This window comes from Chrysemys picta, chromosome 2 (genome assembly GCF_011386835.1).
Source record: "Chrysemys picta bellii isolate R12L10 chromosome 2, ASM1138683v2, whole genome shotgun sequence".
Classification (NCBI taxonomy): domain Eukaryota; kingdom Metazoa; phylum Chordata; order Testudines; family Emydidae; genus Chrysemys; species Chrysemys picta.
Genome location: NC_088792.1, coordinates 246,224,048 through 246,236,191, shown reverse-complemented (window position 1 = coordinate 246,236,191; position 12,144 = coordinate 246,224,048). Strand labels below are relative to the sequence as shown.

Here is a 12,144-nt window from a genome sequence, read left to right as displayed (position 1 = left end):
GAACCTGCTCAGTGCCTTCCCCAGCAACCCCTGGCCCTGCGCCCAGCCCAGGATCTCCGTGCTCTCCCCACCCCACCAGAGGTACCTGTGGGGGGCTCTGACCTTCTCCCACTGTGCCTTCCCTTCCCCCCCAGCTTGCCTGACTGCTCTCTGTGGCAGCTGGGCCCTGGTGGGGAGCAGGACTGAGCCACTTTTCATGCTGGCTGAAGGTGGCCACTCCGGGTTGCTGACTCTGCACAGCGTAGCAGCTGCCTGAGAGACAGCCCAGCAGCGGAGACGGTAGCGGCCCGCCCCCTCTACTCTCTGCTTAGGCCTGGCTGCCAGGGACAGGGGCCAAGCAAGCCAGAAACATGCCAGGATGCGGCTTTGGCTTGCTCGGCCCGTCCCCGGCAGCTGGGGCCAGGCAGGGAACAGACGGTGTGGGCTCCTGCCGCCTCACCAGCCAGGTTCTCACAGGCAGTCGCCGCATTGCACACAGCAGCGGCCACCCTCAGCTGGCATGAGAAGCAGCTGGTCCCATCCCTTCTGCTCCTGCCCAGGCTCAGCTGCCAGGGAAAGGGCCAAATGTGCTGGGGGGCAGGCGTGGCAGAAGAAGGACAGAGCCCTCTCCCTTCCCAGCAGGTTGAGCAGAAATTGGGGGATGATGGGGAGGGCACTGGACCCCGCATGCCCCCCATGCGTCGCCTATAGTGAGGTAATATCTTTTATTGGACCAACTTCTGCTCGTGAGAGAGACAAGCTTTTGAGCTTACACAGAACTCTTCTGCAGGTCTGGGAAACTAATTCAGTGTTACTGCTAAATACAAGGTGGAACAGATTTTTTACCTTAAGTAGTTAACACATATTTCAAGGGACCATTCAAGGTGAAGTGGCCCATTAACACCCCTCCAGTCATAAGGAGAAAAGGAAGGACAGAGGGGAAGTAGCTGGTGGGGAGGGGGCATTATTAGTGGGTTGCAGCAGATTGCTGTAATAAGCCATAAATACAGTGTTTCTGTTCAATCCTTGATTTTTAGTATCTAGCTAAGTTATGAATTTAAGCTCCCAGGCTCATCTTTTGAAAATATTGTGCAGGCTTCTTTTGAAGATTGGGACTGATAGGCCAGATGTACAATGAGACAAATGTACACCTTGAGGTGATGTGGGTGTTTTTGTCTTTTATCATTTTCCTGTGTGAGTTTATTCGAGCGCATAGTGATTATCTGGTTTCGCCCACATAGTTGCTATTGGGGCATTTAGTGCTCTGGTTTGAGGTACACCACGTGTTGTGATAGACATGTGCAGGACGCATGGATCTTGAAAGGTGTGTGTGAGCAGTGCTGATCATTGTAGCAGTGGAAATATGTCATCAGGTTTTGCATCTGTGGTTCTGGAAGGATCTGATACCACTTGAGTTGGTCGGTCCTGGTCTATGGGGAGGGAGCTTGCTTCTGATGATGAGCTTGGAGAGGTTGGGGGGGGGAATGTTTGAAAGCCAGAGGAGGGGATCCCCCTTTCCTTTCCTCCCTATGACTGGTGGGCTGCTACAGATTATAAACCCATTACTTCTTCTCCTACCTTCAGTGGTCAGGGAGAACAATTGATCCTCAACAGCCCTTAATATATTTGAAGAACCCCCCTCGGTCGCCTTTTCTCAAATCTAAGCATGCCTAGTTTTATTCACCTTTCCTCATGGGTCAGGTTTTCTAAACCTTTTATCATCTTTATTGCTCTCCTCTGGACTCTCTCCACTTTGTCCCCATCTTTCCTGAAGTGTAGAGCCCAGAACTGGACACAGTATTCCAACTGAGGCCTCACCAGTGCTGAGTAGAGGGGGACAATTACCTCTCGTGTTTTACACATGACACTCTTATTAATATACCCCAGAATGATATTAGCCTTTTTCACAACTGCATGACATTGTTGACTCATATTCAATTTGTGATCCACTTCCCCAAATCCTTTTCAAAGGTTCTACACCTAGCCAGTTATTCCCCATTTTGCAGTTGTGCATTTGTTTTTCCTTCATAAGTGAAGTACTTTGCACTTGTCTTTATTGAATTTCATCTTCTTGATTTCAGACTAATTGTCCAATTTGTCAAGGTTGTTTTGAATTATAATTGTGTCCTCTGAAGTGCCTGCAACCCCTCCCAGCTTGGTGTCATTTGCAAATGTTATAAGCATATGCTTCATCCCATTGTCCAAGTCATTAATGAAAATATTGAATAGTACTGGACCCAGGACTGACCTCTGTGGGTTCCCACTTAGATACATCCTCCTAGTTTGACAGTGAACCATTGATAGCTACTCTTTGAGAACAGTCTTTCAACCAGGTGTGCACCTATGTTATAGTAACTTCATCTAGACTACATTTCCCTAGTTTACTTATGAGAATGTCATGTGGGACTGTATCAAAAGCCTTACTAAAATCAAGATAGATCATGTCTACTGCTTTCCCCTTATCCACTATCCCAGTAACACTGTCAAAGAAGAAAATTAGGTTGGTTTGGCATGATTTGTTTTCAACAAATCCATGCTGGCTCTGTCTTATAACCCTATTATCTTCTAGGTGCTTGCAAACTGATTGTTTAGTCATTTGTTCTAGTATCTTTCCGGGTAACAAAGTTAGTCTGACCTGTCTATAATTCCCCGGGGTCCTCTTAGTTCCCCTTTTTATGAAAGAAAAAGATAATAATTTGACATAGTATCTAATATTCTATTTCTAGACACTGCATTTGCCAAACCAATGAGAATAACAATCTTGATTTCTACGTTACATGAGACACACCCTTTTAAATGCTCTTTATTCACATCTGTTCCAAAAGGACAGTTGCTAATTATTTCTAAATGTTTTTAGTATAGTTCCTATCTTCAAAACACTTAAAAACCTAGGCAATAGACTGTTTTCATTTCCAATATACTGTAAGTTGCTGCTGGGATCCAATACATTCCAAAATCAGCACTAACTGTAGTCACTCATATTACTTGGTCTTGATGGATCTCCTCAAACAATTCTGTTATATAAGATCAACACTTCTATTTACAAAAGAAGACAATCTTTCAATTTGAATTATACTATTTAGAGCAGGGGTAGGCAACCTATGGCACGTGTGCCGAAGGCAGCACACGAGCTCATTTTCAGCGGCACTCACACTGCCCGGGTCCTGGCAACCGGTCTGGGGGGACTCTGCATTTTAATTTAATTTTAAATGAAGCTTCTTAAACATTTTTAAAACCTTATTTACTTTACATACAACAATAGTTTAGTTATATATTATAGACATATAGAAAGAGACCTTCTAAAAACATTAAAATGTATTACTGGCACGCAAAACCTTAAATTAGAGTGAATAAATGAAGACTCGGCACACCACTTCTGAAAGGTTGCCGACCCCTGATCTAGAGCAATATTCTTTACCATTTCATTATAAAGACTGAACAGAGGGGATGATACAGCTAGCCAAAGATGAATTATTGTTCTAATATATTCAACAAACAAGAATACAGAGATGGAATCAGCATGGGAATTCTACTGTCCAATACACAAGCCTTCTTGGTTCTTTTAGGAACTAAGAGAACTACTGACAAGCCTGGCACTGGAATAACCTAAATTATTCTCTAGGAGACTTCAACACCTATGTTGACAACATCCACATCCCAATGGCTCAGGACCTCATGTCCACAAGGGTAAGCATGAGATTCTCCAAGGTACATTCCAGGCATATTCACACAGCTGAATACACTTTTGATTTTATCTTAACGTTAGTTGATAACCTGGGTGTGATAACCATGCTCATAGCCTTGTCTGATCTTCACTTCCTCTAAACAGATATCAAAGCTTTCTAACCTTCCCACAAGGGAAAAAGAATCAACCAGGCTAATCTGCCTCTGAAAGATTGAGTCAGGTGAGCGTCCAGAATATCCTGGTAGAAAACACCATCTAGTCATTAGAATAACGTGCTGATGGAATAGTTATAGTCTCCTACCAACTGACATCAATTTACTTGTCCAGAAATACAACCTCTCTCCACATCATCCACACAGATCACTTGGGAACTCTGGCAACCAGTGTCAAGTGTGTGAAGGACAGACTAGAATGTGGGTTGTACCACACAGGCTCAGAACTTTACCACTTGCAGCACACAGAATTCATAAAAGACTTTGGCACACCTGTGGATGAGACCCAGTGATCCTCCTCCTCTGTTACAGTCTGAAAATTATCACCCAGCTGAACTGTCCCTAAAAGTTATCAGTCCAGATTTTTAATGCAACTCCTGTGAAGAGCTTCTGCTATGGCACCTGAGATCCTATTTCCCTGAAGAGACCAGAAGAATCTAAGATGCCTCCCATAAACATAACAAAAGATGCAACCATTAACACTCCTTAACAGAAGTACATACAGTGACCACAAACAGGCTTTAAAATGTTTCAAGATATGTCCAAACCAATAGCTATAACATAGAGCCTTGTAAGGAACATTCAATGGCTCCCTCAGTGAGGGAAATCTACTGGCCCTCCTGAAACATGACCAACACTCAACAAATCACCACCACCACCAGTTGACTGAATGTCAGCCATATTTGCTTTGAATATTTGATAGGGGTTCTTTGCTGTGAATACTAGTGTCCTGTTCTGATTTCTATCAGAGTATGACTCTGCATTACTTTTTGTTTCACCAATCTGCTCCAGTTAGGGTGACCCAATAGCAGTAAAAAATCAGCACAGGGGTGGGGAGTAATAGGTACCTATATAAGAAAAATCCCCAAATATCAGGACTGTCCCTATAAAATAGGGACATAGGGTCATCCTAGCTCCATTTCACATTCCTTGCTATGGAGTCTTTTGTTTTAACCAAACTAAATCTGTTTTACTCTGCAAACGGGAAAGCTTCCACCATATCCAATACTATTTTCATCTGGATTAAGATCTACGCAACATCATTAGAAGCACACAATATCTGTTTCCACATCTTTTGTACTTTCATTTCTATATGTCCTGTATAGTTTTCATTCCACGTACCAGGGTAGAATACCAGAATTTTTACACTTCCACAGCAAAACTGTGCTGACTAGCTAACCAAGGGATTTGTATACATACAAAATTGGACATTCTAAATCCATTCTGATTAACCAGGTCTGACTGCATACACTTTTTTTGTCTTAAATTATGCTTTATCCTTAATAATTTGCCAAAATTCCATTCCTGTTTCTTATAAAGGCAATTAAAATGTCAAATGCTGCTATTTTGTGATTGAGAAAATAAGCTGGCAGTATATAAAAAACTGGCTTGCACTGGCATATGTGTTCTCAGCCTAAAGCAGTATTAAGGTTTTGTTTAGCAAGCATGTGTTTAAGCCTCTGTCTGGAAAACATCCTTAGGTTACATTTCACTTACCCAATCTATTTTATCCACATTCCAATATTTTTTTAAATCACGGAACTGCATTAGCATTCCCTTTAGACCCACAACAATGATACTTGCTAGAACACACTGAAAAAGAAGCAAAGGGAAAAGACTATTAGGGAATTGCTAGGTAGCAAAATTGGCATTTTTCCCAAATTAGTACTTGATATAACGTAATCCTAGAAATACCAAGGAAAATGCTTCAAAAATGTTCTGAGTACAGATATCAAGGGCACAGGCAAGGCACCAGACCCACTCTCCTCACCCTAACAGACTATGTAGGAGAGGCCCTGGACTGAAGAAGACGGGAACTTCTGGAGAGAAATAGCAGGCCTATCTGCTTTAGTAGCAGCAGGCCCACATTCTATTGCTACCTGGTGAGGTTCTCTGGAGCAAAGGAGCTAGTAACTTCCAGGCACTGATATGATTCCTGCCCTATTAAACAGCAATTCCACTCCTCACCACCTTCTGCAGAAGGGTCCTGGAGTGGAGAATCCAGAGATTTGGCAGGCAGAGTAAAGGTACCAGGCCAACCCTGCATTAGTCTTTTTAATATATGGTCTCAGAGCAGGAAGGAGGAGGACAGAATCAAAACACAAATTGACTCAAAATATGGAGGTAGGAAAGGGGGAATTAAAAAGATTCAAAATAAGGGTAATAGGATAGGGTTAAATAAAAAAGGAAAATAGCAAAAGGCCAAAAAAAACCCCCCCACAAACAGGAAAACAGGCAAAGGTTAAAATACCAGCCAGCCAGCCCCACCCACCCAGACACCCCCCCCACACACACACACACAAAAACAGGAAAGGATAAAAACAAAGCCACATGGTGCATCCCTTATCCAGTGGCTCAGACTGCAGATTATGTAATTAGACTGTAATCTATTACAGGCCTGGACCCCATACATGGAAAGCACCTTGCACACCTATGGCAATATATCAACAATAAAGCATAGTAAAAGTGAGACATGGCTGACCCCAAATCCCTAATATGAACATCCTCAAACTTTGGAGAAGTTTGGATCTGAATTTTAGTGGTTTTGGCCTCTCTTTAGTATGATTTGGCGTTAACTTACAATGTTTATGGCTAGATATTTTACATGGCAACACTCTATTTGGTCTATCCACATCTCAGTGCAGATTTATCCATAATTCCTTGTGCAGCAAAACAAGAACAGTTCATAACTTTCTATAATAAAGGTTAGATCACTGGCTACTAGCTTCAATGTGGGACAAATTTATTTGTAAAGTAAAATCACGGAAACCATTCTCTGTGCAGGAAACTTGTGCAACTATTTTGACTTCAGTGGAGCTATGACAATTTACATGAGCTAGAATCTGGCCCCATATATTTAGACCGATTACAGATCAAAATTAAGTTAAAAGAAAATATTTCCCAACACAAAGGAATTGGGGGGGTAATCTAAGTATTTTAAGACTTGCAGAGGTGTATTCTCCTCTTTCTATTATGCCATTAACACTGGTGTTTATGGGAGCTATGTATTCATTTCAAAAGGAGAACCATCTTCTATGAAATACATGTATATCTTGTTTGGAAATGTGCAATGAAACTTTAAAGAATAAAAACAAGTACTGTACCATGGGCAGCCAGTATAGCATCGGTCCTATTGCATAGATCACCACAAGTATCAAAATACAAGATATAAGGCAAGCCACCTAAAAACAAACAAACAGGGAAAGCACAATAATGTTATTCATATTTATAGCCAATTGAAAGTCAGTTGAATATAGTGGGTTTGTCAGAAATGGTCAGAATAACAGAACATTATAAACACAAAAGATAAAGGAGACAGACTACAGATTTTGGCTATCAAATCTGTGGATTGGAACCGTGTGCGGATCATTTAAATTTTCACCTCTGGTGGATTTCCTCTAGCCACTAAATGCACGAATATCTGGATCAGATATCAACAATGGGCTTGACTTGATGTCAGATACATAGGCACAAATCACTTGTAAAATCGGCTACTCTAAGGGCACGTGTGTGCAGTAATTTCACGAGATCTGCAGCGATGTATGCCCATTCTGTACTTGTATTTATGGTAACATGCCCTTCATATTGTGTCGTTTCACAACAGTTTATCCCTACACTGAACAATGCAATAGTGATATTTGAAGAACTCTAGATCTGTTGGTTGTTTTTGAATAGGAGGAGCTCTTTTCTTCCTTTATTATGAGAAAACATTTCCCTTGTACGATCAGGTATCAACAAAGATTCCTGCATTAGCATTGAAGCATTTTACCTTTGGTTGGTGCATCAGTAAATCATAATCCCCAATATCAGAAAATTAATGGTTTATGCAGGAAACATGAATCGAGGCAAATGCATGTATTATCACATAGTGTTAATCTGGTGGAAAATTACAAAACAAAATAATCCTGTTTAACAGTAGGAATAAAACCTCAAAATGTACTCTAGATCTCAATCAAATCCTCTCCAGGGTTTGGTGATAAATATATGCCCGCTTGCTTTATTATGATACTGATTGTGTGTGTCTCTAATAAAGTTATCAGGGCACACATTAAGGGATGATTTAACCAAAAATAAAATGTCAGGGAAAAGAGAGGTAAAAGACAGATGCTGATATCACCTGAGGGAATATTTATCAAGCCGGATCCAGGTCTCATTTCTTGCGGTTGCTAGATTAAGGTATCATGAAGAGGAAAATGCTCAGGATCCTACTAAGTCCAAGTAGAGGTTCTTGGAAAACATGAAGTCCACTATAGATTCAAATAGGGGTGGTACTAGTCCTTGTGGGGCCCCTTATATCTCTCTCATGACATACGACTTAATCCACTGACTTCTATGCATTCAGAACACCCACTGCCTTTGCTCTGCTTGTTGTTGTCATCACCATTTGTTTGTGACATTCTTCAGCCTCTGCTTGCCACCCCACCTATATGGACCAAGAAACTGGGAAGTCAAACTGAAGTGCACCTTTCCAAGAGGCAGAAGAAGAAAAGAGGTAAAGAAATTTAGTCTGTCATAGCGTTGGGGTTAGAGAAGGCCACATACAGGAAATTGGCACTCTAGTTGGCAGGTCAGCTACTACAGTGATGAGCATGATAGAAGAACCTGAATTGAATAGAAAAGGATAGAAGGGCACATATAGCATAAGATCCATGCAATAACAGAGCCTACACAGCCACATAGTTGGTGCACAGCTGGTGGTGGAATAGAGCAGTGGTCTCCAAACTGTGGGACATGCCCCCCCTAGGGGTGGTGCGTAGGAATGTTCAGCGGGGAGTGGCGGGGCCAGGGCCAGCGACCAGGGGTGGTGAGGAGAAAGCGCCACCCAGCCGCGCTCTGCTCCCAGCTCTGATACGGCCCCGCTCCCAGACGGGACCCCAGCTCCTGGCCTCCCACCATGGCCTGGCCACAACTAAGCTCCCGCCCCCAGCCCCGGCCCCTAGCCATGACCCCAGATCCACCCCCAGTCTCAGTCCCTTACCCCTGTCTGCGCCCCCCTCCCCTTGGGAGCGCAGCCCTACTCCCAGCCCCAGCTCCTGGGAGTGTCTCTCCTGAGAGCTGGCCATATGCCTTTGCATGTGATCCAGAACTAAATCACAGACATACAGGGGCACATTCCCTCCTATGTTAGAGTTCTGATTGACAAAGGATAAGGAAGGTATCAGGGAGCCACGTCGAGCTGACTAATTCTGAGGGCCAACCGTGAGCCTGATGCATTTTAGAGCTGCTCCACGCATAGGTGCCGACTCCGTGGGTGCTAAAGAGGAGGAGCACCCACTGGGAAAAAATGGTGGGTGCAGACCACCCACCGTCAGCCCCCCTATTATCTCACTGCCCGCCCACCCCCAGTGCCTCCCACCCGCCGGTGGGCCCCAGGGATCAGCGTCTTCGCCTCTCTCCCCATGCCTCCCACCTGCAGCGAACAGGTGTTTCGCGGCATGCAGGAGGCTAGGAGAGAAGTGGGAGGAGTGAGGATGCGGCATGCTCAGGGGAGGAGGAAGAACAGGGCGGGGCCTGGGGGGAAGGTGTGGAGTGGTTTCGGGTTCTGGGTCAGAGCCAGGGGTGCAGCACCCCAGCACTTTGAAAAGTCGGTGCCTGTGGCTCCTGGGTACTTTTAAATTATGCCACTGGCAGAGTGAAGTAAAGCTCCAGTTCACTGTTCCTACCCGTGGGGGAGGAGTAGGGCTTGCCAGGGCAGAGGTGTGCAAGCAGGGAGTTCCCCTATGCCAGGGAACTCTCTGCAGGTGACTTACAGATGGATTTTTGGCATCGTTATGCCACCAGACAAGCACAAAGGAGTTGTAACCAATCAAGCCCATGGGAAACATCATGATTTCATTCTATTTATACTTCCCTTCAACCATACAGGCCTTCATGGTCCTCTACAGCTTCCTAGAAGATAGCTGGATAAGAGGGAAGGTCCTCATATGTATCAGTAACAGATTAAAAAATAGGAAACAGAGGATTGGAATAAATGGTCAGTTTTCAAAATGGAGAGAGGTAAAGAGTGGTGTCCCACAGGGGTCTGTACTGGGACCAGTACTAGTCAACATATTCATAAATGATCTGTGAAAAGGGGTAAACAATGAAGTGGCAAAATTTGCAGATGATACAAAACTACTCAACACAGTTAAGTCCAAAACAGACTGCAGAGTGTTACAAAGGAATCTCATAAAACTGGGTGACTCAGCAACAAAATGGCAGATGAAATTCAATGCTGATAAGTGCACATTGGAAAACATAATCCCAACTATACATATAAAATGATGGGGTCTAAATGAGCTGTTACCACTCAAGAAAGAGATCTTGGAGTCATTGTGGATAGTTCTCTGAAAACATCCACTCAATGTGCAGCAGCAGTCTAAAAAGCTAACAGAATGTTGGGAATTATTAAGAAAGGGATAGATAATAAGACAGAAAATATCATATTGTCTTCTATATAAATGCATGGTATGCCCACATCTTGAATACTGCGTACAGATGTAGTTGCCTAATCCCAAAAAAGATATATTGGAATTGGAAAAGGTTCAGAAAAGGGCAACAAAAAGGATTAGGAGTATGGAACGGCTTCTGTATAAGGAGAGATTAATAAGACTGGGACTTTTCAGCTTGGAAAAGAGACGGCTAAGGGGGGATATGAGCGAAGTCTATAAAATCATAACTGGTGTGGAGAAAGTAAATAAGGAAGTGTTATATACTTCTCATAATACAAGAACTAGGGATCACCAAATGAAATTAATAGGCAGCAGGTTTAAAACACACAAAAGGAAGCATTTTTTCACACAACACACAGTCAGTCAGTCTGTGGAACTCCTTGCCTGAGGACATTGTGAAGGTCAAGATATAACAGCGTTAAAAAAAAAACTAGATTGATCCATCAGTGGCTATTAGCCAGGATGTGCAGGGATCGTGTCCCTAGCCCAGGGGTGGGCAAACTACGGCCCGTGGGCCACATCTAGCCCACGTGACCGTCCTGCCCAGCCCCCAAGCTCCTGGCCTGGGAGGCTAGCCCCCGGCCCTCCCCTGCTGTCCCACCTCCCACGCAGCCTCAGCTTGCTCACTCTGCCACCAGCGCAATGCTCTGGGCGGTGAGGCTGTGAGCTCCTGGGGCAGCGCAGCTGCAGAGCCCGGCCTGACCTGGTCTCTGTGCTGTGTGGTGGCGGCGGCGGCAGCGTGGCCCAGCTCCAGCTATAGCGCCGCCAGCCACCAGTGCTCCAGGCAGCGAGGTAAGGGGGCAGGGAGGGTTGAATAGAGGGCAGGGGAGTTCGGGGTGGTGGTCAGGGGGCAGGGGTGTGGATGGTGGTCAGGGGAGAAACAGGGGGTTGAATGGGGGCAGGAGTCCTGGGGGGCAGTCAGGAAGGAGGGGGGGTTGGATGGGGCAGGGGTCCCGGGCGGGGGGCCATCAGGAATGAGAGGAGGGGTTGGATGGGGCGGCGGTGGCCCAGGGGCAGTCAGGGGACAGGGAGCGGTGGTGTGTGGATGGGGCAGGGGTTACAGAGGGGCCGTCAGGGAATTGGGGGTTGGATGGGGCGGGAGTCCAGGGGCGAGGCAGATAGGAGGTGGGGGCCAGGCCACGATCCCCTCCCCTAACCGGCCCTCCATACAATTTACGAAACCTGATGCAGCCCTCAGGCCAAAAAGTTTGCCCGCCCCTACCCTAGCCTCTGTTTGCCAGAAGCTGGGAATAGGCGACAGGGGATGGATTACGTGATGATTGCCTGTTCTGTTCATTCCCTCTAAAGCACCTGGCATTGGCCACTGTGGGAAGACAGGATACTGGGCTAGATGCACTGACCCAGTATGGCCGTTCTTATATGCAGGAACGAAAATGAATTCTACAGTGAACTATAGGTCTGAAGCATGGATACAGTGGATCTGGGTGGATAATGGAAAATGATGCTGCACGAGGATGGTGAAGCACTATATGTTGTCAGACTCCATTACTTGAAACATTCAATAAACAGCGTTAGAACTTTCTTTGAATATTAATGCTTTCTAAAGATGTTTATTGTTTAAATTATTCAGTATAATTTACCTAGCTCACAGGGTACTGTGTGGGTTATCAACAAATATCTGAACAGTGTTTTGGAAATATAAAGACCTAAATAACTTCTAGGTATTATGACAACTTGTACAAAACAAACATAATAGGATCTGAAGGGTTCAGCATAATCTACAAGTCTACAACACGAGTAATAATCTACCCTCATTTAGGTTATGAACTGCCATTAAGGACAAGCATAGTTTTGCCCCAAAATGGTGTTCATATGG

General features: G+C 44.6%; 1 protein-coding gene across 2 annotated transcripts in view; it reads right to left on the bottom strand.

The window, feature by feature from the left end:
* SLC26A7 (solute carrier family 26 member 7) overlaps window positions 1-12,144 on the bottom strand; it is a 140,394-nt gene that overhangs the window by 47,637 nt on the left and 80,613 nt on the right. For both annotated transcript variants that reach the window (XM_008168321.4, XM_065585889.1), the window contains exons 10-11: window positions 6,981-7,058; window positions 5,374-5,469 (exon numbers count right to left, since the gene is read on the bottom strand). In XM_008168321.4, coding sequence (XP_008166543.1) covers window positions 5,374-5,469; window positions 6,981-7,058 — 174 coding nt within the window. The remainder of the gene's footprint in view (window positions 1-5,373; window positions 5,470-6,980; window positions 7,059-12,144) is intronic.